The sequence below is a fragment of the Accipiter gentilis genome, chromosome 17, assembly GCF_929443795.1.
Source record: "Accipiter gentilis chromosome 17, bAccGen1.1, whole genome shotgun sequence".
In the NCBI taxonomy this organism is placed as follows: Eukaryota; Metazoa; Chordata; class Aves; order Accipitriformes; family Accipitridae; genus Astur; species Astur gentilis.
The window spans coordinates 12128389-12154532 of record NC_064896.1 but is presented as its reverse complement, the minus strand read 5'-3'; the positions used below and the strand labels follow the sequence as shown (position 1 = coordinate 12154532).

At 54.5% G+C, this 26144-nt stretch overlaps 1 protein-coding gene across 6 annotated transcripts in view; it reads left to right on the top strand.

Annotated features, from left to right (window-relative positions):
* DUSP8 (dual specificity phosphatase 8) overlaps positions 1 to 26144 on the top strand; it is a 43991-nt gene that overhangs the window by 1633 nt on the left and 16214 nt on the right. For 3 of the 6 annotated variants that reach the window (XM_049820745.1, XM_049820742.1, XM_049820743.1), the window contains exons 2-3: positions 14134 to 14540; positions 20960 to 21098. In XM_049820745.1, the coding sequence (XP_049676702.1) occupies positions 14310 to 14540; positions 20960 to 21098 (370 nt within the window). In that variant the 5' untranslated portion in view covers positions 14134 to 14309. Of the gene's footprint in view, positions 1 to 218; positions 241 to 456; positions 532 to 922; positions 1128 to 14133; positions 14541 to 20959; positions 21099 to 26144 lie in introns of those variants that run through there. The other 3 variants (XM_049820746.1, XM_049820744.1, XM_049820741.1) reach the window with 3 other exon arrangements.

The following is a 26144-nucleotide window of genomic DNA, read 5'->3' as shown; positions in this document are numbered from 1 at the left end:
GAATAGCCGCTGTCCTGCTGGGCCGGGGGTCGCGTATGGGGGGGGGGGTCTCTTGGGGGCTGAGGGCTGGGGTTTGAGGAAGCCGTGTTAACAGAGCTGTGGTTTTTCTGATGATGAAAGAGGTTGGAGTGTCGCCCCGTGTCCTTGGCGTTTAAACGAAGCCGGCATGTGTTCGACAGCGGGGGTTTTCACGCAACACTTCGCTGCTGCGGCTCCAAAGGCGCTGCTAGCGATTAATGAGTTAAGCTGCCTGTTTAAAATAATTCCCTCCACCTCCCCTAATGTGCATGGACCGATTGATCACACCCCCCCACACCCCCCCTCCAGTTATTATATAGTGATAAATGTTGCTTTCTGTGCTGAGCGTTGGTTGTCTTTAAAGATTCCTGGTTATTTCCCTTATTGATAAATAAGTTCCTTCTCCTTCCTGCTCCCCCCCTCCCTTTTCTCCTCCCCCAGAATTAAATTCCTGAGCAACAGCAAAAGCTGATGTCAGTGCTTCAGCTTGCATTGGGGGAGCTCTGTGCACAGGTCAGTAATTTGCGGTTTCGTTAGAAGGAAGGACGCGGTGCGGTGCTGTTCTGTCAAGGATATTTGGATTTTTCTAGGCACGGATGCGTTTATCCTTCATATTGCGGTAGTTATCAACAGCTCCCTGGTGGGAACTGGGAGCTGCATAAGCATGTGTGGAAGAGACCGTCCCCGTCCCAAGCAGCTAGTGATGACAAATGCATTGGGAATAGTTGCTGGAGGTTTCAATCTCCCTCTAATTTGGGGTATAAAGGCAGGACCCCCCTCAAGGAGACGGTCAGGATATCCAAGAAGCCCCGGACAGGTAGCGCTGAGGATTGCGCCTGGCAATCCAGGGGCCATGTTAACCTTGAAAGCAGCTTGCCCGTGGAGCGGTGTTTAACGTTCACTTGCATTGTCTCATCCTCCTGCGCTAAGGCGAAAGGCTCGGGGCACAGCTGCCTACGCGCCCAAACGCGGCTGCGGAGAGCTTTGTTTTCGGAAGGACTCGATGCATGGGAATTGGCGCTTATGGGTTTGGCCTTGCCTCCGTCAGACGGAGTTTGCTGGTGCTGTCGGAGGGTGTCCGTGCCGGGAGGACTCTCTCTGCGGAAGAGGTTTGTTGGGGTTTCGGTTCTGGCTGGGGGTTCCTGCGCTTGCTTTGGTTTTGCTTGTAACGGTCCCCAAAACAAAATAAGCTGCAGCACTGAGAAAACCCTCCTGGCCGTAGCTGGAGGTATTGGGGATTTTTAAATGCCTGCAAGGGCTTTGCAGGTGTCTTGTCCCCAGTTTTGCCTGGCACAGCCATACTGGCAGAACCTGGATGTGTAGGACCACAGAGGACAGTTAGGCGCATGAGCAGCAGATGGATGCCCAAACCCCTCTTTGCGATCGCAGTAAGCAGAAATTCCTGCCCTCAGCCGATCGGCAACACGCTGGAGCAGCACAAACCTCGGGCTGGAGGGTCTCCAAGCCGAGATGGCAGCATCTCACACCAAAAGGCTTTTAACCCAACAGATTTACCCCCCGTGGCTTTCAGTTGTCCCTGCCTTGACGCAAGGTAGGGAGTCAGGAAGGAAACTTGGATCTAGCATTGCCGTTTAAAATCTAGCCTCAGCTATGCTAGTGAGAGCTGAGCAAGTGGCCAGAGCCCTTAGGAGCGTTCACTGGGGGCTTTGCGTGGAAATTATTCTTGCAAACACTGCGCCGTGCTTGTCTGTGGAGCATGTTTTTGCTGGCTGCCAGGCACCTTGCTGAGAAAGCCACTGAGGTGCCTGCCTTTGGAGAGCTTAAATTCACCTAAAATTAAATGCAACACTACTATTACTACCAAAACACCCCCAAGGGCTGGGCAGGACTTTGCAGTAGTGTCTGTCCCATACCGCCAAACTGGATCTTGGGAGGTGGGAGAAAACTACCTTCTCCCCCTGCAGCCACGTGCCCCCTAAAAAGACCTCCCCAAAGGCTGGAGACCTGTTGTGGCTCTGGATTTCTGAAATTACTTCTCTTGGCATGAATAGGAGTGAGTACTCACTCCATCCCTACCCCTTACCTCTGCACCAGCTGCTTTAATCTACGTAAGAGATAGGGAGTGCATTATAGGTGCTTTTCCTCTTTGGATTTGCTTCGTTGCCTTTAAGCGAGGCTGTTCTCAGGGATCAGAGGTTAGCTGCTCCGGTGCACAGCTCAGCTCCCGAAGCCCTGGACACAGGCAGGTGCAGAGCATGTTAACTCTGTCGGGGTTGGAAGGAGGAAAAGGAGGTACTCCAGTGCTTGGCAGCCTTGATTCATGGTGCAGGTTCATAGGACACCGCAGTCATACTGAAACAGTTCTGGCAAACTGAGTCTTGCAGAGAAGGAGGTGAGAAAGAGAAGGAGCTTGAAGATGCTGACTCCTCTCTGCCTGGTAGGACAGCTAGGAGATTGCACTAGGAGAGTTTGTAGACCTTTCCGCCCTCTGCCGTGGGTTTAATGGCAGTGTTAAGGGGGAGATGGCTGCAGAAACACCCGGGTGCTCCCGCTCCTCCAAGCGCAGCCGCTGGGTCTCACCCTGCTCTTTTCCTTGCTGCTATGCAGAGAAACTCCTGCAGCCAGAGTGGCGATGCCGTCATCCTGTGGGGAAAGCTTCAACGTGCTCCTCTGCATCCCCATGCCCTCTGGGTTTTAAAACCTGTTTTTCAAGCTTTAAGTTTCTTCTCTGAAGATACACCTGTCCCGCCTGATGCCGAGTGGGAAGGAGGCACCTGACGTAATTACGGGCAGGCTTGGGGAAGGGAGGTGAGTGGCCTGGGAGCATTCATCAGATAAGAAGCTAAACGAGCTCTTGGCTCAAGATTTTCTCAAGCTTGCTCAGGAGACCTGGGCGTACTTCCTGTGCAGGATTGTAACACAGCCAGGGGATCGTGAGGGGGGTAAAAACTGACCGTGCCAAGATGCTCTGCACAAATGGCATCAGGGGCTGCCCTCAAAGCAGCAGTGACTAGTGGCAGTGCAGTTCCTGCAGGGACGGCGGGTGGTGTATTGCACCCCGGCGATGGCCTGATGGCTTCGCCTGCTCCTCTGATGGAGGGCGAGACTGTGGCATGCATCACATCCCCATGGGAGAGATGCTCTGCCAGAATCCGGCCAGAAACTGAGACTATGGTGGAACATACCAAGCTCTGGCCACGGTGGGTGCCTTGATCACCCTGTCTCTTCTTCAGCATGAGATCACAGAAAGGAAAACAGGGTCTTATCTCTTCCTCTTCCAAGAGATGTTTGCAGACTACTGCTGCAAGCCTTTGGGTCAGTGCTATCCGAGAGGCTCCGTTGGCTCTCAACCATCTCCACATCGAGCAAGGATAGTAAGAGTAAGGGAAGGCCATGTTGGGGGGCTGTGCCCAGCACAGAGCCCTGCTCAGCCTACGCTGCAGATTGTCATGGCTCCTGTAGGACAGCTTGCTCCATCTCTCTGCTATTTGGCTTTTCCTCTCTGGTTTTCTAGACCCAGCTGGACAAGGTAATGTAGGTTGGTGTGCAGAGGCCTTCTTCCTTTGCTTTGCCCAGAGCTTCTGTGGGGTTTTTGCTGCTCTGGACCTCCAGTTTCCAAAAGCGATAAGTAGTACTTGTTTGCATGGTGCCTTGGAAGGATCAGTATTTCAGAAGATAGGTACAGTGGTAGCCCAGGCTGGGATCAGAGGAGAACCTGGAGGTGCTCACTGGAAACTGGTCCAGCACATGAAGAGTCTCCTAGTGCAAGCAGGGAGCAATAACAGCACAGAAATGCAGGGACTGTGTTGCATAAAGGTGAAATAAGTGATGCATTTTGCACTGACTTAAATTAAGAGCATCCCAGCAACCTATCTGGGGCTGGAAATCCTTCCTTGATTCCCTCTTCTCTTCCCACTCCTCTTATGCCTTTTTCCATGTTGTTTGCTGTGCATGGAAAGCCCTCATGGTTCCTGCTTGCCCACCCCGATGTGTGCATGCATGACTTGTCTGCCTTCATTGTACCTTTTTTAAACCAAGGCTTCGGGTCCCTTGGGGCAGAGACCTTGTGTTCTTCAGGAATTTCTCCAGAGCCCTTCAGGGTGCTCTAGCAATTTGCTAAAGAGGGTCTGTGTGTAGCATTTCTGCATGCTGAGTTATGGGGAGCATAATTTCCGAGCCTGCTGATGACTGGGAACAAGTCATTTGGTGACCAGAAGGACAAGACGACCTGTTCTGGTGTTGACATTAGCTCTCCTCTAAGGGAGAGAGGAGTTGGACCAGATGAGCTCCTGAGGTCCCTTTCAACCTAAATTATTAGTTGCCTTGCTTCTCCCAGGCTTTTGTAAAATACCTGTTATTAGGCAGTGATGGTGAGGGGATGTGAAACGAGGTGGACCACTGCTTTGATCCCGTATGGAGATTCCAATGACAGCATGACCCTGGCATCCTCCCCTCCACAGCACGCGTTCTCCAGCCCTGCTAATGATGCAGTGCGTCTTTCCGGTTCATCTCTGGCGACCCGCATTACTCATCCGGCATGTAGGTGTGCGGTGTGCCCGCATCCATGGCTTTTCATCTTGCCTTTTTTCTTCTTTTTAATAGGGGATTTAGTTCTTTGAGGAGTGCGGCTGTCTAAAGCTAGCACTTGGTAATTCAGCTGATGCAGCAGAAGCTCTGGTAGAAATTTCAGTCCATTTATTAGGTGATTGCAGGGGTTTTTTTGTCAAGCGAGTCAAGCCCTTCCCACACATTAAACCTGCATCTGCTTAAATCACACATCTCCCATTGAAATCCAGCCCCTCCTGGGTAACGCCAGGCAATCTGCTCCAAACAAAGAGGGTCCATCAGTCTCTGGGTTGTGCTGTTGAAAAGAAGCAACCAAGAAGTATCTACAGCATCCGATTCTTTTTGCGTTGCCTCTAACAACCCTCCTTTCCAAGCTTGCGATGGCAGCCTGGTCCTCCTTGAGCCGTAGCTTGAGTGGAGTTATTCATGCCATCTTCATCTGCCTTGGCCGGCAGCCCTGCGTGGGGAGCGGACGGGCACAGCCTGAGCCTCGCTTGGCACTTGAGGCTGTTGAGTAGAGGGCTGGTGCGGAGAGGGTGCCAGCACTGCTGACTTGTGAGCTAGCCTGTGAAAAACCATGTTAACCGCTTTGCTGCTGTCGGTGGACCTTGCAGAGATGTTCTGTCCACCGGCAGCTTTCCTAGCTCGGCGGGGCTGAGACCCAGAAGCCAAGCAAGCCTGGAGCTCTCCTTTACACCCTAACTGCTGCTCACCTCAGATTCGGCTCTTCTGGTGGTAAGTCAGAAGGATGTGGCAGGGCAGGAAGGTGACCCAGAGTGACAAGCCTCCAGCCGAAACTGAGCCAGGGATCTCTGAATTATTCTGTGGGGTGGTGAAGGGACAAAACGCCTCCTGCACACCAAGGGAAGTTGACTGCTGCAAAAAACCCGAATGCAAATCTCTGACTGGGCAGAATCTCCCCAGACACATCCTTTTGTAAAGCACTTGCATTGTACCATTAAAAATAGATCAGCGCGTTCTCCGCTTGCTTGCTGAATGCTGATGCCTGTAATTCTGTGTCATCCTCGCAATCCCTTCTGCTTTGAGCTTGGCTGCCTCTTTGTCTGGCACCTGAGCAAGGTTCATTCAGCAGTAACTGATACAAAGATAAGTGTGAGCTCTGTTCAGTCTAGCAGGACAGGCCGGAAGGTGAGGAGGACTGAACTGATCTTAGCTGGGGGTCAACCAGCAACCCTAAAGGGGCAAGGCTTGGTGTGATCACCCATGTTTTCTGTTGCATGGTCAGAAGCAGGGATGAGTGAGACCTGCTGGCACGGAAATGAGTTGGAGGGTGTTGAAGCTCTGGGTGGATGTCATGATATATCTCTGGGGTTTTTTTTGGTACTGGGGTTAAAAAAATATATATATCGTGCTTCAATGTCTGCCTGGAGTTGGTGAGGGGAATATTGCTGCTTGTTTCCCCCAATGAAGGAGTTCATCTAGTTTGCCACCCACAATGATGAGACGGATTAAGAGAGATGGCCCATGTTACAAAATGCTGCAATACCCAGCTCTCAGTAAAGAGGCCAGGCTGTAGGATTTCGTAGAGGAAGAGCTATGGCATCTGACCAGCAAGCCATGGCTCAGCGTGGTCAATGGGCACATGCTTGTCCAGGGTGGTGAGGATGGAGGAAGACCTGCAAAACACTTTGTTTGACCCCTGTGTCATCTCAGATTAACAGGACAAAACAAGCTGGTAATGAATGACAGCCCCCAAGGGAAAAGGAGAGAGCAGGGCAGGAATGTCAGCTTGGGCTTTGCCTGTCTTGTGTGTTTTCTCTAGATAAAGGTAGTCCTATGAAACCCAGAGTTGGTGCCTCCTCACTGGGACTGTGGTAAGAGGTAGAGCCTGAGCTGACAAGTGCTAATTCATCCCAAACCTATAAGCAATGTGGCTATTGTGTGGATACAGGAAATTCAGCAAGCCTTGAACCAGGTCGGAAAAGCCTTGCAAAACATATTTACTGCCCTGGGGAGTGTCTCATCCCATCGAAAACCAGCGTAGCCACTTGCATTTGGGTTGAATCCTGGGTCTCCTAAGGAGGGCCAGGGTTTCAGTGGGTGTAGGGTGGCGTAACTGTGGACATTAGCCTCTGCTGGCTGGGAACCTGTGCTGGGATCTGCACCTCACTTTGCACTGGTTGTTGTCAGAACCTGCATAAAACCTGCCAGAAGGCAGCAACAACAGTTGTTCTTCAGTGAGGCCAGGGGTCCTATTTGTCATTTAAATATGCGGGGGCTAATGACACTGCACTGGGCAGGTGCCAGCAGGCTGCCCCTGTGTTTGCTAGGTGCTTGCTTCACCAGCCTTGGCCTCACCCATGACTGTCTCTGGCACTCTGTTGAGATGGACAAACTCATGTCGCTTGGGATTGTCCTTAAGAAGTGAAATGCTGGCGTATTTATCTGCAGCCTTGAAGAACAGCTTAATCCTGTGCTTTCTTTCACTTAGCATGTAGGCATTGTGGGAAAATAGTACACGTGTCCTGGAGACCCTTTCTGCAGGAGATTGCAAATGCACCCAGCAGGTATTTACAGTGTCTGGTGTCCCAGGACAAGAGAGCCAGACCAGCCCTGCAGAAGTATCTAACCGCATACCTTTCTGGGCTACCTCTGTCTGCCCTTGTTGCAAAAAAGCACACAAGCTACTGGAGATCCCCAAGATAAGCCTGCTGGACTCATGGGGTCATGCAGCAAATGATGGGGATATCAGGCAGTGGGCAGCAAGGGCCCTTGAAGCATCAATAGGACTAGATTTCCCTTCTCCAGTATGACATGTCCTCTGTGATGTGTGCCAAGCTGCTCAAAGCAGAAGGTGCTTTCAGCTCTGAGATGAGAGCCTGGCCAGTTCTTGGCTTGGCAGGATGAGGATGGAAATGGGATAGCTTTGGTATTAGAAAGCAGCGTGCTTGGGAGCTCCATCCTCAGCACAGGCAAAGGCAGCGATTAAATGGCTGGCTGGTCATGGATAACCTTTGGTCTTAGATTTCATAGGCTTTAAAATGAAAGCTTGTTTTTATACTAAAGGGGAAAAACATACAAATCATATTAAAAGCACAAGTCTAAGAGGAGGAGATACTGGCCTTGTCATCCAGACTCTGGGTACATTCCCTTCCCTGCTGTCCCTGTTGGCTTTTCCTGACCGGATCTCCAGACTGACCATCGCGGCTGCAGTCAGAAATTTTTCTGGGAACAGCCAGTCTGCAAATCCTTAACTAAACCTAGGTCACTTTGGTGGAAGCGGGCTAGGAGGCGATTGCATTTGCAGTTATAGCCCATCCAAAGCTGCTGGCACAACATCAGATGGTGGGAGGGGATGAGAGACCCCTTTGCTTGGCTCAGCTGCAACCAGAAGAGCCAGTCTGCCTTTCGGGGTGAGGGGTGCATGGGAAAGACTCCCTTGCTGGCTATGACTTGTCCTCTTTCCTTTCATCCCTGTGTTCCTGTCTGTGGCTCGAGTGTGAGCAGCCCCTGAGCTGCCCCATGCCACCAGCCGCGTACCTGAGGCTTACCATCCCCATGCTAGCGCTGCCACATGCATCCACACCATGTCCCTCATCCAGTGTGAATGCACCATCTAGCTCTTTGCTGAAGGACATCCTGGTCCTTCAACCACATCTTCCAGTGGAAATCACCTTCTGGACCGAGGACTGCAGGTGCAGAGGCGAAATGAGAGGCATGGGGAGGTGAGCTGGTGCTGCTTGGGTGCGTACAGCTCCTTGCAGGGCTCCTCACCGTGCTGCTTCCAGCCTACGGGAACTGAAAGGAGACTGCGGCACAGAAAGGAGGAGGGGGAAAAAAAAAATTAAAAAATCGTGAGATCAGCAAGCAGCTGGGCCTGAAACCCTGGCAAAGGTGCAGTGGTTGCCTCCTGGTGATGTGCTGTGGGAAGAAGGGGAGGCTGCCCCTTCCCCCCTTCCTGAAGCCCTCCCTGCATGGAGGGGGTGCACAGAGTCTCTGTCCCTGGGGTGGAGGGGTGCCTGCAGTGTGTAGGGAGTCGAGATGGGGATGTGAGATCAGCATGGATGAGGCTGGGGAGGAGTCCTCTGTCTGCCCTGGGAAAACCCCCTGGGGGTGTTGGGGGGTTTAGAGCAGGCAGCAGACTGCATTGCCATCTCCCCTACATCTTCATACTGCTGGGGCTTGGGAGATGTAGTTCCTCCCCGCCCTTGAGATTCACTGGGGGAAGGTGGGCAAGCAGACTTTGCATGTGGGTTAGTGGATGTGGTTAGTGATGTTTCCCAGCCTCCAGGAGCAAAAGAAAAAAACACTCCATTTTTCCATCGTCAAGCAGAGAAACCTTTTGTGCTGCCTTTTAAAGGGACCTTGAGTAGCTGCTAAGAAATCATCAGCAGTTACATCACCTCCAAAGCGGCTACTGCAGGCACCTGACAGCTTTGTCCCATTCCCACCCTGGGGGATCATTAGTGCTCCAAATTCCTTGCCCTTGGAGAAAGCCTGCATCTCTCGCTGGGAGGGAGAAGCTGCCACGCAGTTTGTGGTGCTGTGAGTGGCTGAAGGGGATCAGTAGAGGGGCTGAGGTTCACAGCAGATGGGGTAGAGCGGAGGGACAGATCCTGGAGATTCCTAACCCCATCCCGTTTGCTAAGCTGGGTTCATCAGCCCGTGCAGGACCCGAGCATCTCTCCGGGAGTGAGCCGAAGGCGCCGCAGTAGCATCGCCTCGGGCCGGAGACGCAGCCGTTGCCTGGCAGCTGCGGGTTTCCAGGGAAACCAGAGGTGCTAACTTGTTAATGAGCCCGCGTCCCTGATTGCTGCTGCAAAATAATAAAAATTAGTAATAGGCCCGTGATTTAGGAATCCCTCAAACAGCATGAGCCTGCCGAGGGGAGTTCGCTAAGTGCCGAAGCACTTGAAAGAAATGAGGGGATGGGAAAGGAAAAAAAAGAGGGGAGGGCTTGGCTAAAGTGCTGCATTTTACATCTTAATAAGTGTCTGGAGAGCTAAGGGCTGTTGGGGTCCTGCCAGCGTCCCAGTGATAAGCCTGGGGCTGGTGGCAAGGCTGACCTGGATGGATGGAGGAGCCCTGGCCAGGCAGCATCTCGCTGCAGTGCTCGGAGGATGCGGACATTTCCCCTAATGGACTAAATGTGAGACTAATGGACTAATTCCCCCCTAAATGTGAGGGGAAAAGCCACATCGCTTAGCTCAGTGGTGCTGGGTCCCTGATGGACATGGCAGTTCTTTGGGAACAGCTGCTTTCATGGGTTACAGGGGACAAACGAGCCGGCGTTTCTCTGTGGTGCTCTTATCCCTTGGTAAACTCAAGTTGGAGATGCCACCAGAAGAGCATGCTCCTGGGATGAGCATCACAGGGAGTGTGCTATAGATCCAGTCTCACTTACATGATGGAAATGTGTTCATGGGGTCAGAGCTGCTTCCTGCACCAAAGCTGGCCTGCCCGAAGCAGTGAGGGGAGCATCTCCTCAACTGAACCATGTTTGGAGGGTAGACCTCTCTAGGACACAACTACTGTCTTGGTACAAAGAGCGGACATGCCAGTTACTGAGGTTTATAGTTGCTACAGAGACATGCTGGCCTCCCAGTTGATGTCTCCAGTACAAGAGAAACCGGATCAGTGCCCTTCCTCTACCATGTCTCTCAGCTGGGGGCCTTGTGCAAGACAAGAAATTTAGGGAAGTGGCCTCCACATTGGTGACCTGTGTGGGGCTAGCACAGGGATGAGTTCCCGTCATCTGTTGTGCCACACAGACTCAGGCTAGGGCGTGTTTTGGATTTTCTTGCTCTCTTGCCTAGCCTGACCAGAAGAGGGTCGGTCACAGCCAGGTTGACCACTTGCCCTCAGCCCGGCTTGCCGCGTCCATCTCTTGTCACGCTCGTGACTTTTGTGGCCAGCACCCCTCACCTGACACGCACATCCATGGAGTTGACGCCGGGGACAGAGTCCCGATGAGCGGGCAGTTAGCCCAGACTCTGCCTGTCTTTCTGTCCCCTGGCTGCAGTGTGGCCTCTCCTGCTTGGCTGTTCCCATTCAGCTAAGCCATGTGCCCATCTCCTCATTACAGGCACTCCAGGGAGAGGTGGGATTAAAGGATTATGGTAATGTTCTTCAGGAACACTCAAGAAGATTATGATGGCTTTAATAAACTGATAAGAGAGGGACACAGCTATGTTTCCGAAACCCTAATTTAGGTTCCAGGTTAACCTTTTCCCTGGTCTCCTGTCACCATGGTGAGAAGATCTCTTACTTCAGCAGTGCTCCATGGCTATGCCTGTTGCTTCAGTTTTCCTTTTGATCCATCTGAGCAGAAGCAGAAAGACATCTTCCTTCCTTCTCTGGTAGCCTTCCCAGATACGGAGGTGTTAGAGCTTGTTCTTCTCAGAGACCATCTCACACACAGCTTGCGAGGTATTGTGAAGGTCTCGTAGCCTCTGCTGGTACCTGGGCATCTGTTAACTGGGGATGAACCCACCACCCCTCAGTCTGGCTTCAGAATGTCCTGTGGTTGCTGGCAGAGAAGTGGCTCATTGGCTTTGACCTGGCTGGACGTACTCTTAGAGAAGTCCCTGTGCCTTGGGTCTAATGCCAAGATTACAGCTCCCTATGACTGTGTTCGGTTGGTCATCTCCATCCCCCATAAAGGCTCCTGGAAAGAGGGGCAGAATGGACCAAACTTGCCCTGCCTTCTCCTACATCTTTCAGGTGGAGCTGGGAGTGGCACCTGGCTGATGTGTCACACATGTCTGCCACCAGGTAGGTCCACCTGAACGTGCTGAAGCAGCCGTTTATCTGGTTGTCCTGCAGGAGGGCAGCTATTAGCTGAGCTGGGAAACCTCCTCGTCTGTCTTCTCCAATCTCTTCCACCCAAGTTCCCAGTCATCTGCCAGAGCTTCAGGAGTGGAAGGCCTCTTCTGAGTGGGTTTCTCTCAGAGCAGTTAGGTGATGAAGGATCTATTATCTTTCCCAGACCCCTCTACTTGTGTCTGAGACCCCCAAAGTTTACCCCTTGCTCATTATCTCGAGAGCAGATACCATGTTATCTCCAGAGGTACTGTGCAATATGTCCCCGCCTGCTGGATCACTCCTTCCTCCCACTTCAGTCTTTCCTTCTCATCCCTCTGCCATGGTATTATCCCCATCTTTTTTGTCTGTCGACTCTCTCCATCCCCTTTTTATTTCTTGGATGTAATTGGGAGAGCCGAGAAGAATTCACAGCCTGGTGTCCTGATGGGGAAGAGAGGCAGAAAGTGATTTGGGGAGTGGGGTGTGAAAGGAAGACGAAGGGGAAAAGCTGGCTAATTTGCATCCTTTCTGAGTGCCCTGGCTCTATAGCCAAGGTACAGCAGGGGGTCTTCTGGCAAGGCGGTAGCGACGTAATGAGGTGTGTCATATCCCAGCAGGAGCCAGCCTCGCTCCCCCTCAGACCCCCTAATTAGAACTGTTTCAATTTTTAAGCCCCCCTGGAGGAGTGCTGGGGAGAGGCGGGGAGAGCGGGGTTCCTGCAGCAGGGGGACCGCCAGCCGCCTGCCGAGGGGGCAGCTCTAATTGGAGTCATCGCGAGGAGCCACAGAGCGATACAAGCTCGCCGTGGGGCTGGGGACAGTGATGCCATAGTGCCGCAGGGCTGCCAAAAATGCTTTGTGCCAGGAGAAACCATCACTATTGCAGCTTTTAAGGGATTTTTCCCCCCACCCTAATTTAAACTAACACATTGGCAGAGGTAGCAGGAGTGTGATACAGGGGCGGGGGGGAATGGCACATCTTATTGTGGCCTAGTATTAGGAGCTTGGATCCTGAGGCTGAAGCCTGGGACATCTACTCCTTGCTTTGTGAGGCAGGTCTGATAGCCCAGGGAAGCTGGGGCTGTTAATGCTGGAGTCATGAGCCAGAGAAAACGCTGGAACCGCCCCCATCCTCGTATTCTGTAGCTTTCCATCTTTTTCCTGCGAGCTGTTTGTGTCCTCCAGGTCTGGTGACTGGTAACTGAGGTCCCTGTCATTTTACCCAGTAGTGTGTCCTACTCAAGCATCCCTTTTATGTCTTGAGCTACCATTGCAGTAGGTGTCGGCATCACAGGGGCTCAAGCGTAGGAGCTTCCAAGAACTGCTGGCTTACTCGGATCATGGTGACTCATAAGCCTCCTCTAGTCGATGGACCAAATCCTGGCCCTGCAGCAGTCAATGAAAATCTTTACGCTGGCCTTTTCAGGCATGGTATTCATAGTCCTCCTAATTCAGATGCATTAGAGCTTCCATGGAACAGCTTGTGGGTTCTCTCTAAAACACCGTCTGGCAGGAACAAGAGGAGCCTGGTAGTAGCCCAGGCTTATTTTCTGAATGACTGCAGCAGCATTAAAACCTAATGCCATTAAAACATGCTTGCAATGATGTGTGCCATTAAAACCTAAGACGATACCCTGAGCTGAATGTCTCCGAGCCTGCCTATTGCTCTTGCAGACCCCACAGGTGTGGAGGAAGTTTGTTCTTCTGTTAGCACTTCAGAGAGCACCAGGCTCGACCCTCCTCAGCTCCTAAGATGGAGCCCCGATATGTACCCCTGTATATGAACTCCCTTTTAAAGTCTGTGCAAGTTAGACGCTGGAAAGCAGTAGCCACTTCGGGGCTATCTCAGTCCAAGTACAGCTTCCCAGGGCCTCTGCTCTGCCCTAATGCCTGGCTTGTTTCTCAAAGGCAGGAGTGAAGGTCAGCTCGACTTCTTGGCTTCCAAGAGAGGTCATCTTCTCTTGACTTGCCAGGAGGCAAGCTGGCAAGATACCTGTGAGCAGGCTTTGATAAAAAGGCAGGCGAAATCCAATGTGAGGTGATGGACTTGGGTGAGCAAACCTGATTTGGTGATGTGTTTGATGGGCCCTGAACTAGCTATTACCACGTGGCAGCAAAACCTTAGAGCTGAGCTAAGCTGCTTCTGTGAAACCATTAGCTCTGTGCTTGGCAGGGGTCAGAAAAAGCAAATTGAGTGCGAGGAGCTGTTGGGCTGGGAACACGGAAAGGAGGAGACATCTTGCTCCATGCAGGTCCCGGGTGTGCCTGTCTCAAACATGGTGTGTCAGGACTGACCAGGGTGGCAAAAGGCATCCAGCATCTGTACAACAGGCAGCTATGTAGATGCTCTGACCTGAAAGGCTCCTAAATTAGGTCTAAATGTGGTGAGAACCGTGGGGAAGGTGATTAGGGAAGGGACATGCATGGCCTCTTCCAGTGCAACTAGTAAGGGTCAGCCAGAGAAGCCATCGGTTAGCAGATTTGGAGCAAACCAGGGGAACGACTTCTTCATTGTAGCCGGCAAACTGTTCTGCTCTCTGCCACTGGCCACTGTGCCTGTTAAAAGCTGACATGGCTTCAAAAAGCCATTAGGCAAATTCATGGAAGAAAGCTCTGCTGAGGGCTATTAAATACCAAGAGACAACCTCTGGCTTGGGCAGCTCTGGAGCCACAGATGCCCGCGGGCTGGCCAAACGTACCTAGAAAGTGTGGCTTGTTGCACTCTTACACTCTTCTGAAGGCCAAGCCCTTGGGGACTTGGCCCGAGGTGAATGTCGTGTCCTGCCCAGCTGACCGGTTGTCTTCTCCTTTTCTCTCTTTCCAGGTTCAGCACAATGAGTTGGCATCCTGGGTGTTAGCAGCGTGAGGAGTCCAGGACGGGTGCTGCCCTGCTCACCCCTTACCCCCTCGCTCGTTCCCCTCGGGGAGACGGGTGCTGGTGTCCCTGCCCTGCCCTTCCGCCCCTTGCCCCCTACTCTCTCTAGAGGGGACGGGCCCGTTATGGCTGGGGACAGGCTCCCACGCAAGGTGATGGACCCAAAGAAGCTGGCCAGCCTCTTGAGGAACGGAGCAGAGGGCACCCTGGTCATCGACAGCCGCTCCTTCGTGGAGTACAACTCCTGGCACGTCCTCAGCTCCGTCAACATCTGCTGCTCCAAGCTTGTCAAGAGGAGGCTCCAGCAGGACAAGGTCTCCATCACGGAGCTCATCCAGCCCGCCTCCAAGATGAAGGTAGGGGATCCGGCCCTCACCTTTCTTGGTGGATGTTCGCACCCTCTGCCCCAGTAGAAAGGGGTGGGATGCGGACTGGCCTAAGGGCCGCTCTGTGCCTGGTACGTGCAACCTCCTCCTCCATCCCTTGACGCCAGCATCTCTCTGGCACCCTTTGGAGAGCCGGAGCGTGAGCTCGCGCGGCCACAGGGCTGTCCTCGGGCACCCGTTTGTTGCCGCCACCCCAGTGACGTGGCTCCCTGCTCCAGGAGCCCTCCCCAGGCAAGTCTAACAGGTATATCGGCCTCAGGGCTTGTCCGACTGCCAGCGAACAACCCCCCCCCCAAGCCTTCCTGGAGCCGTAAGCTTAATCCCCTGCTAAAAACTCTTCCCCTCCCCTCCGTCATCTCTAACTCCATTCAGGGACATGTAATCCTCCTCCCCTGTGACGCCAGAAGCTCTTATCCGGTGTCATGGCATATTATCTCTCCCAGGCTCCTCTCTCTATCGCTCCTGGTTAAATAACAGAGGTGGCTCTGAGCCACGGAGCTGGGCTGGAGCCCCGGTGCCCCCCGCCGTGCCATAGGTCTGCCGGGGGGGGGGGGGTGGGGGGGTGCTGGGGGGGGGGGGGGGGCAGAGCCGGTGGCTGCCGGGCCGGGGGGGCCTGCTTTGCCGTCACGGCCCCCCCCCCCCCCCCCCCGCGGCTCGCTTTTACCGGCGTGCCCCCCCGCTCCCCGTCTTGTCATTTTATGGCAAAGCGAGGGTAATTCAGGCGATTAATCAGATGCTGGGCCCAGCTGGAGCCATCTGCGGCGTGTCGCGGTGTCGCCCCCCCGCGCGGCCGCCGCTGTCCGCATTGGCTGCCGGTGACATCACCCCGCCGGGATCAAGGGGGCCGGCAGCGCGCGGGGGGGGGGGGGCGGCCTCGCGCCAATCGGCGGCGGTGACGCCGCGGGCTGGGCGATTTGGAGGGATTGCGGAGACTCGATTCCTGAACGGCTTTAGCCGCTCTGAAATCCCCGGGAGAATAAAGCACAATAATCGCGGGGGGGGGGGGGGGGGGAGGATCACCTCTGCGGTGGCCGCCGTCACGCGGAGCGGCGGCAGCGGCAAAAGCGATGCGCGGAGGGGAGGAAGAAGAGGAGGGCGGGGGGGGGGGGCACGGAAGAGTTGCCGTCAGCTGACGGCGTCCGCCCGCAGACCTGCAGCCCGTCGGTCGGCCGCAGAGGAGCCGTGGCTCCCGCGGGGGGGGGGGGGGGGGGGGGGGCGCGGTCCGTCCTGGGGGTCCCCGCTCTGTCGCCATAGAAGGAGCAATCGCCTCCCCCCCCCGCTCCTGGATCGTTGCGTAATGGTCCAGGTACCGGCTGGGGACGGGATTGTAACCGGGGATGCTAGGGGGGCGGAGGAGAGGCGTTGCCACCGTCTGTAATTCACGTCTTTAATTCTTCTCGTTTCTCCCCTTCTCTTCTCGTTTCTCCTCCTCTCCTCTCCTGAAATCTCAGCCGGTGCATCCCGGGCAGGAGGCAGCGTGCCCCCACTGCCACTCTGCGCAGCCCCTGCCGTCCTCGCCACTTGCGTGGTGGCTTTCCCAGTGCATACAGCCCAGAAATTAATTAAGCTTCAGGGTACCCATGTGAGGATAAGCCACTTGCCCTGGGAAGCTGGATGGGGGGGGGGGGCGGGGGGATCACAGCCGTATCCTCATCTGACATAAAGCAGGGGTGGTGGCCGTGGCTCGGGTTGTCCACTCCTTTTTGTGCGTGCACCTGCGAGCTTGCATTTTGGGGTGATGAACTCTCCTCTCCCCGTTTCTCCTTCCCCGCACGCCTCTGATTTCAGCCACCTGGGTCGTGGACGTATTTTGGGACCTCCAGAAATCAATATGGTCTGCTGCCTCGAGGTGCACAGACCCTCAGAGGGGGATGCTGAAAGCCGGTTTAGACCTCCGTCACCCCCGTATCGTTTCCCTGTCTCCATCTGCCATCACTGGCCAACCCCCCCCCGCCCCCGGCCCTGCTCTGCCCCTGGCTCCCCGCACCAGGGCTGGGGGAGGCAGTGGGGCGAAGTGGGGGGGGACAGGGGGGGCACGGCTGGTGTTGGGAGCAGATGGCAGGAAGGGTGACATCAGTGGCGCGATTGTCCGGCCCCATTATTCCTCCTGACGGGCCTCCCGCCCTCCTCCTGTTTCCTGCTCCTGGCCGGCCAGGGCTGCCGAGACAAAGGCGGCCGGCAGCGACGTGGGGCTGCCCGGGCAGGAGAAGGGCAGCCCTGAGCCCCCACCTCCTCCTGCTCCTCCTCGCCTGCCCAGGGCAAAGAGAACTCGACCTGTGCATCCCAGTTCCATGATGCCCCGGGTGGCGACTGCCTTTTGGGGAAGGAGGCAGGGGCTGATACAGAGCAAAGCTTTTGGGCAACCCCACCTGGGTCTCCTCCTCCCGCCTGTGTGCAGGCAGGGGGAATGAGAGCGTTTGTATAATTTGCTTTTCCCGGTGCTCACACCCCTGTTTTCCATACCGCTGTTAAGGAAGAGTACCATTAACAATGCTTCTGGATGCTGCGGTTTGGAGCAATGCTGTGGGATAACAGCAGCTCGTGGCTTTTTTGGGGCAAAGAAAGGAAAGGACCATTTGGTAGGAAAGAAGAAATGGGGAAAATAAAAATCCCTTTCTTTTTTCAATGAAATATGCCTACGATCGTGGGCATAGCTAAGCTACTGCTCCCCGAGCCCCGTTGTGCACCATCTTCCTGTGGTGCCTGAGCTGGGAAAAACTGCAGAAGCAATTCATTTCCTAATTAGCAATAGTCTCCCTCCACACGAAAATGGTACCAATGTATTGCTCTGTTTTTGTTTTGAACCCTTCTCCCAATACTAACAATAATAAATTCTCCCAATAAAAAATTCCAATAACAACTGGAATAATTCAGCTCCTTGGTGCAGTTTTGGGGGCAGAGGTTATGGGAAATTCCTGCTTGGGGTTTTCACTAGCATTTCTTGAGGGAAATGTTGAAAATTTCACTTCTTCAAGATCCCCCTGGAAAGTCTTTCCACCTCTCGACCTCTTCTCACTTCCTGAAATGTAGCTATCTTAAAGCAGCTATAGCCACGGTTTGAGGCATGACAAGGGTCTCTTCGGGCAATGGGAATATTTATTTATTTGTGTTAGGAGCACGGCTCTGCAAGCAGCTGTTTTGCTTGAGGGAAAGCCGGGTCTTATTTTTGAGCTGTGTGCCTGGCTGCTCTTTATGTTGATGGAAGCCCTGTTATTTCAGTGGGGTGATTCACTGTGTTTTGAAACAATATGTGACTGAGATGTCGGTAGTAATTGGGATAATAAGAATAGCTCGCTTTTTATCTTAGCCTGGATCACCTGTAGAGCATCATCATCCTTGCTTGGCAGCCCGGGAGAGGCGGAGCAGGGACCCGGACTGCGTTGAACCACCCAGTGCCTGGGACCAAATATCCATAAGGGAGTTACCTCCAGGCAGAGCTGGGGAGGGTGATGGGGAGCGCTGGGCTTGGCACGAAGGCAATGGATGATCTCAGCTGGGATTTGGTTAGAGCTGTTGGCCGGGTGGTCCCTGCTCCAAGCTGGCCATCCCCCACAGCCGAGATGCTGGCAGGGAAGAGGTTTGTCCCTGGAGAGGTGCCCTGGGGCACCTCCAGCGCTGGGGTGGGCCAGCAGCTTTTCAAAGGCATGCACAGGTTTGCAAGCCCCACTCAACATCTGCTTGGGGCCAAAAGACTTGCTGCGCCTTGGTCCGTCGCCCCCCTGCTGTCCCTTGCTGGCTGGATTTGGGGACCCTTTCTGGAGGGCGATGCCTGGGGATCTGGTTACTTCAGCAGTCTTGGGGTGATGGGCAATCCCCGTGGGAGAGCTCCCACTGTGGAGGTGCTGCTCCTCAGAGGGACTCCTCTGCTGCTAGTCGTGCCCCTGCCCTATGCCAGCACCTGGCAGAGGCAGGAATCTGGCCCCAAGCATCTCTTCAGCTTTACCCTCCTTCTGCTCCTTCTGTGCCCCAGTTAGCTTTCAACCTCCGTACGTTTAAGGCCAGAGATGGGGCTGTACCTTCCCCTGCGTATCAGGAGTGCGGGAGGTTAATGGGAGACACACAGACCTGATTAAACATCTCCCTCTCATTTCCCTTTGTGGCGAGGAGCTGGGATGCCGGTGCAGGCTCCTTGTGCGCTCCACGAAGGCTCTTCAGGACCATCCTGAAGGCATCCTCACCCCAGCAAGCTGGGCATTTATTTTCTGCAGCCAGGCCATGCGAGGCCAGCGCTTGTTTGGCATTTACATTGAGTGAAACCTTATAACTTCAATAAGATGTAAACCGTGTCGCACATCTCTGCCGTTGCTCAGCAACCCTGCAGTAATGGCCCAAACAAAGCCTACCCGTGCGGAGGGAACACTAAATCCTATTGTGGGATAATTCTGCTCGGCCAGAGCTGGTATCTCCCATGCAGCCATCCCAGCCTGGACCATGCAGGCAGGATGAGCCCCTGCCCTGCCACAGCTTGGTGCCTGCCTCACCGTGCTTTTGGGGAAGATGCTTTTGCTGGCATGGGGCTTCAGGCTAAGGACTGGGGTTTTGGAATGTGCTAGGGGGGCTTGAAGGGATAGTGGCCCTGCTAAGGACTGTCAGGCTCCTGGCTCCGAGCTGGCTCAGCAGCCACCATGTTTCCCTCTAGCTGTGCTTGGGATGGCTTCCCATAAAAGTCCTGCTTCAGGAATGGCCAAGGAAGAGATGCTGGGGTAGATCCTTAGCTGGCTTACCCCCAGGTGGCTTTGGTCATTTTTCAGTGTCTTATTTTAAAATTCCTGTATCCTTTTCTCTTCCCTCTCATCCTGCCACGGCCTTTTCATCCCTCCTGTCATCCTACTGACCTGTGGGGCAAGTTTTGCTCTCCAGTGCCTGGTGCTGGGCTGGGGACAGGCAGCTCCTTTGAGCCCCCCCTTCCTAGTGCAGAGCTGTGTGTGGTGTCCCGGCAGGGATTTCTGTCAGTGCAGGGTCATCCTTCCGCTGCGGCGAGGAGACGTGATGAGCTCAGCTAAATCAGTGCACCCTGCAGTTTTATTTGGATGGCGCTCACGTTGCCGAGCAGGGAAGCACCTGCAGCAGGGTGTGAAAGCAGCATTAATATCTACAGCAACCCCAAGCAAATCTGCTCTGGTGGTAAGATAGGGCATGGCAGTGAGACAGCAAAAAGAGGCGGGTGCCCACGAGTGGTTCCTAGTTCAAGTGGTCTCCTAAAGAGATTTTGGAGAGGGCCAGGCAGGGACTGGGCGTTGGGCAGCTCCAACACAAGCCAGAGGCAAGAGCGGCTTGGAGGCACAGACCCTTCTTCCCTGCCTGCTGCTGCCTCCTCCTCCTCCTCCCACAACGTGATGGATGTGCCTTACCCTGCTGGTTGGGAGGGCAGGCGCTCACAAGGCGGGCAAATGCCATCTGCCCAGCTATTCAGCAGATGCGCTGAGCTGTGCCTGTGTGAGGATTTTTATTTTCTTTTAATGCATGGACCTTCAGGTAGGTGTAGGAATGGCTGGCTGCTCCTTGAGTGCTCTGGCTGCGATCTAGCTGTCACCAGGCGTGGGAGGACTCTTGCCTGCAAGCAGCTGCCTGCCTGCAGGATACCCCACCATCTCACCCACCCCAGAGACCCTGCAGCGGTGGGCAACAGGGCTGGGTGCTGTTTGTGGCACATGAAGTCATGTGAAAGCAGCCCGGGAGCTCCTTTCCCTCTCCCCAGCACATCTCTGCAGCGTGCAAGCCCCGCCACGCATTACAAAAAGAAGAAAGAGCACCCCCCTGAACATCTCCTTCCCTCTCCTTCAGCCCTCAGGACTGATGTGCAGGTTTGGGTTGATCTTCCAGAGGCATAGTGCCTACAGAGGTGTTACTGTGCTGAGCACGGTGTCTCCAGGCTGAGCCCTGAAGAGCTGTTTCTCCAGCCCCTCTTGCTCCAGCCTCAGCACAAGGGCTGTACTGGGAGCACCCCTGCCTGTAGAACCACCCCCAAATCCCCGTAACACCAGCCGGCCTGCAGAGGAGTATCTGAGGGCAAAGGTTGCATGGGAAGGAAGTGGTGGAAGAAGTCCTGGCGACTTCTGGGATGCAGTTAAATAATGGCAAGCTGAGGGTGGGCGATGGGGTGGAGTGACCCTATTGCAGGTAGGATGCTCAAAAGCACTCGGAGTTGGTGGGGCTGCTCCAACAGGCATCTGTACTGACACACTTGCTTGTAGCTGTGGAGCAGACCCCTCGCCTGGCTGGACCCTTCCTTTGGTGAGCAAAGCCAGCTCGTGGGGACAGCATGGAGCTGGGCTCTCCTGCTTGTGTGACTGCGAAATTCAGCTTTGCTTCCCGTGGTGGTATGGGCAGCAGCATCCTCAGCGCTCAGCCTGTTTCTCTGACACCGGGTTTTTGCCGTTCCCCTGCAGGTGGAGGCGGAGGAGCACCAGGACGTGGTGGTCTATGACCAGAGCACACGGGACGTGACTGGCTTGGCCGCCGACAGCTTCCTCTCCATCCTCCTGGGCAAGCTGGACAGCTGTTTCCACAGCGTCTCCATCCTCACAGGTAGGAGAGCCCTGGGTTACCGCTTCATCTGGTGCTCGTGCCTTTACTCTGGAGTTATGGAGCTGTGGCCCCACATGTCTGTCCGCACCCGCTTTCCTGGCCACCAGTGGCTGTGGTGGCAGAGGGCAGCCCTGCGCGTGGACTGAGACGCTGACCCACGCTGGCATCACTGGGTCCTCCCCGTGCATTCGTTCCTTGCACCGTCCAGCTCCCCACTGCTGCGCCGACCAGCCAGGGTGAATGAGAGAGGAGGGTATGGAGGGGTTGCAGTGGCGTGGATCCAGCCACCCAAAAGCTGCCCTTTGTCCCCCCATCCCTGTGCTGCTTCATCCCTGGTGAACGTGCCAAGGGCCAGACCTGGTTCGAGCGCTCTGCTCCCTCTCGCTGCTGTTAAAGGGAGGGCAGGAGAGGAAATCCATGGATGTGCTGGGAAGGGGAAGGGGAAGGGGAAGGGGAAGGAGGGCAGGGGCAGAAGGTCATTACTGGGTGAGTCAGGGTCTGCTGGAGATGGTGCTGTCCGAGCGTGAGCACGCAGGCAGGAGGAGGCACACGCTGCCATAATTACAGTCCTGCAGAGCAAAATGGGAGGCAGGTGACCGATGAATGAAACACTCTGACCCCGAAGAGAGGAAGAGGCAGTGAGCTGCTGAAGGGAGAGTTAAAGCTGCCTTTAATTCCCCATGGCTGGGACAGCTGGGTGTCTGCCTGGCTGGCTGCCCATCTTCGAGCTTTCTGCCTCAGAGGGGTGGGCAGGGGCTGCCCCACGCAGCTCCATGGTCCCGCTGAGCTCAGCCAGGCTCCTAGATAGTGCCGAAAGCAGAGAGATGGGGACCATCTGTTCCCCAAGCCCATCCTCATCCTGCGGCAACTGGGTACTGCTCTGGGGCTGAGGTGGAGGGTACCAACCTCTGTGTCCCTGAGGCATTGCAGGGATGGAGGGAGCAGCCGTCCCTGCAAGTCCAGCAGCATGACAGACCCTGAGAAGGGGTAGTTGTGATGGGGAAGGTGACACAAGAGAGCGGCATTCAGGGGGCCTTGCCCGTGCAAGGCATGGGTACGTGCTGTTGGATTAGTGCAGCTGCATTGTGATGGGGAGAATAGAGCAGAGAAATAGCAGGAAAAAACATCCTGGTTCAAGGGTTTCAAAAGCAAGCAAGGACTACACAAGATCACGTGAAAGCTAATTAACGTGGCCCGGGTTGCAGGAGCTTTGCTGACGCCAGTGCTGGAGGATGCAACCATGAGCTTGCTACGGCAGCCCCTGGCCGGGCCCAGCAGCCATGCCTGCGGCTCCAAGGTCGTCGCAGCATAAACAAGGGCACGGCTTGGCACATGGTGCAGGAGAAGGAGAAGGTGGATTCAGTCGCATCTGGGAAGGAACCTGCTTAGTCACTTGGACGGGTCAGGAAACACCCTTCGCGGTGTGACCCCAGCACCCCCCCAACCTGGTGCCACCTTCCCAGGGCTGGGCGAGGGGCACCTTGGAAAGTGAGGGGAGGCTTGGGGGACCCCCATAGTATCAGTGCACCCCAATGCTGGGTAACCACCGGTGGCATGCCAGCCCCCCTGGCCATCAGCATTGCCACCACCAAGCCCCCCATGAGCAAACCTGCACCCAGCTTGGGCACACGCATCTTCCATCTTAAGGGCGGCCATTTCCATCCCCCTGGGCTGCTGGAGCCCAGACCCCCAAGCGCGAGCGTGGCTGTGCTAGGTGCCAAGGAAAGCTTAAACCTCCCTAATTAAAAGTGCCGCAGGGCCGCAGCCTGATGTGGAACGCAGGCCACCAGCGGGTGGAAAAAACGAGAACCGAAACGTAGAACACTGGGTCATGGCAGTGGTGTTTTACATGGAAATCGTGACTGGAAGCAGCTGCAGAGAGCGTCCGGGGGAGGCTGGGCACGCTTGCCGACAGGCGCAGCTTCCTCCTGCCTGCGGTGTGGGCAGCAGCCGGGTTGATTTAGAGGCAGCTCCGCAGCACTTGGGAGGTCGGGGATGGGATGTGCGGGTTGGGCCTGATTCTGACCCCTCACCCTGGTGGGCTTTAACCCCTCGGTCTCTCCGCTCCGGGCTCAGGCACCTTGTCCTGCCCCAACCCATCTTGTGTCCCAGAAGAGGAGCCTGGGTCCTCCCTGGAGGTGGCTTGTGACCCCAGCAGGGAGTTGGGCTGACAAGGGCTGCTGAAATCTCAGGGTCCTGTCCTGAAATCTCAGCTGTCCCTAAGGGGTAGGGGCTGTGGCAGCCCTACACAGCCCCTCCGTGCTTCCCAGATCTCCTCAGCCCCAACAGATGTGACACGCGTCCATGCCTTGGTGTCCCCATGTCACGTAAACACCGTGCTCGGCCATTCTTGCTCGCATCCAGCCCATCGTCCTTCCAGCCCTTGAAGCAGCTGATGGAGGCTGGTGGGCAAGGACAGGGGAGCCGGGGGTGGCAAGAGCAACAACAGGGACACTTCAAGGGTTAACAGCCCAGAAGCAGCAATTCCAGTGGGGCTGGGAAGGAGGAATCTGAGTCAATTATTCCCAGTCTTGGAAATCATCAGCTTCTCTTCTTTTTTCCTTTTTTTTTTTTAATTGTGTAAGTATAAATAGTGCTGCTTGCTGCCCTCCATCCGTGGGAGCAGAAGGCCTGTTGATTTATATGGTTTTCCTGACATCACATGAAGTGGTGGAAAACTGAATGGAGCCAACATTTTTCCTGCATTACGTAATGCCCCCTCCCTCCCTCTCAGCCCAGCTCTGCTATTCCTACAGGAGCCTGACTGTTCTTTAACCTTTGTTTACTTCAGCACAAACTCTTGCTTTTTTGCCCTTTTTTTTTTTTTTGCTATTTTTTGCCCTTTTTTTGCCTTTTTTTCCCCCCCCCCACTTTGCTTTTATTCCCCCTTCTTCTTCCCCTTTGCAAACTCCTGCTTGGTTTTTATTAACAGCCTTTATCTGTTTATGAAGCAGCAGCAGCAGCGGTCTGGCTCCATCGCTCCCTGATGGCTCCCGCATGCCAGCTCTTGTACTGGAGCTCGGCCAGAGCCATAGCGTGGTGCTGAGCTGCTGGGTGCTGAGCTTCACCAGCTCCTCTCCGTTTGTCCAGCTGCAGCAGAGAGTGGGGAGATCTTCCTTTGCTCCCATTCAGCTGCTAAAAGCGACAGCCGAGAGGGCTTGGGATGTTTGTCCAGATGATGCTCAGGCACCCATTCTGGTCCTTGGGTCTAGCACCAGGTTCCTCTCTCCTGCACCCAAAGCCATACGCCAGCCAGAGACAAAACCAGGGTGGCAGCATGGCCAGGAGTGGCTGGTACCTGCAGCCCCAACTGCTGAGATTGGGACCCCCCCCTTGCACGGCAGCAGCTCTTTTCGTTGCGGTTTCATGCGCTGGGGGAGTTTTATCATTGTGATATCGCGCTCAGACCTGAAACAGGCCCCTCGCTTGCTTTCTGAACTCAAGTCATGAGCTTTTCATCTGGCTCGGGAGCGCGTGTGAGATCATCTTCAGCCTCCCCCCCTCCCTTTTTGTACCAATTCTTCAAGGAATGTTTAAATTTTCCAGTCCTGTTCTTTCTAAATTTGGAGCGTCTGTTTACTCCCAGGATTCGGAAAGAATGTAACAATATCATCAGTGAGAAATCCCTCCCAGGCCTCCACTCGCCATCCTCCTCCTCAGCGAGCAGGCTGGCCTCGGCAGTGCTGGCCGTGACCCAGGTCCTCTCCAGCCCAGAGCTGCCATGACCAGCCAGTGCGGCCAGGGAGACTTGTAATTGCGCGGCGACGGTGATCCAGAGGGGGCTGAGATTTGGGGGATTTTGGGGGAATCTACCAAAGGCAGGTGACTTCAGAGCGGACAAAATGAAGTAGTGAAAAAGGAAAGGGGATTTCCATTACAGGAGCTGACTTGGGCTGCCCAGGCGTGAGTGGGTTCAGCACTGGCTGGAATTACTTTAGAAACAAGGACTAGGGGACAGATGATTTTAATAAAAAAAAAAGGAAAAGCACTTTTTTATTTTGCTGCACAGGGACAGTCCTAAAAGGAGGTTAAACATCAAGGCAGCTGAATGTGACTTTGCTTATCCTTGGCTGAAAATACCGTGATGCTTTTGCGTGTCATGTCAGTAAGAAGCCACGTGCCAGCGTCACATCTCCCATGCTGTCTGCTCCCCTTGAAACACGTCAGGCTGGGGCCGTTTTAGAGGAAAAGAGAAGATGAATGAAAAAAGCCGAGCTAGGCAGGTGCAAAAGTAGCACATAGGCAGGGCAGAGCAGAGGGGGCTTGCTTTTAGTCAGAGTCCCAGGGGCTGGAGATGGCCTGTGCATCTGAAAGGCGGGAAAAATACAAATGAAATCTGCAAAGCTTGTCATGGCTGATGCTGAAGCTAAAAGCTTAGCAGGATCCAGAGCCAGGATTGAGGTCTCTTTACAAACCCAGTGTAAAAAAAGAAAAAGCCTAAGAAAGAAAATAGCCCAAACACCCACACTTTGGTCATCAGTCAGAAGCTGTCTGTCTGATGGGAGTGGGGAAGCAAGACCCCACTGCAGCTGCTTATTTGATGGTCACTGCTCTCATCGCCTGCTCTGGACAGCATCACAATTTCATCTGATGACTTTGGTATGTGAGTGTGTCTCCTGGGACATAGCACGTGTAGGATGCACTAGCTGGTGGACTTTGTCCTCGGACTCCAGCAGAGCCTCTGCTTGGTACACAGGCGTGAAGATGCACACGTAGGTCAAGCATTAGGGCTATTTCAGGTACCCTCAGACTGCAAGGTCTGAGAGTGCTAGCGGTCTTATTGGTGTGAATCCATCAGATGTACCCACAAGTTTTACTTCTAAAGTGGAATTACTGCCTCTGAACCTTCCACAAGCACCTCTGCCCACCCAGGGACATCTCCATCCCATAGTGTACCATGATGAACCAAAAGAAGCAGATTCTGGGCTGGCAGGAGTGTGGGTATGAATAAGGAGGGTTCAGGGGTGGGATGAAATGGGAAAGAGCGCTCACGTGGGCAATTTCTTGCTTCTCCCAGATTTGGGAGTTTTGAAGAACCAGCTTTGC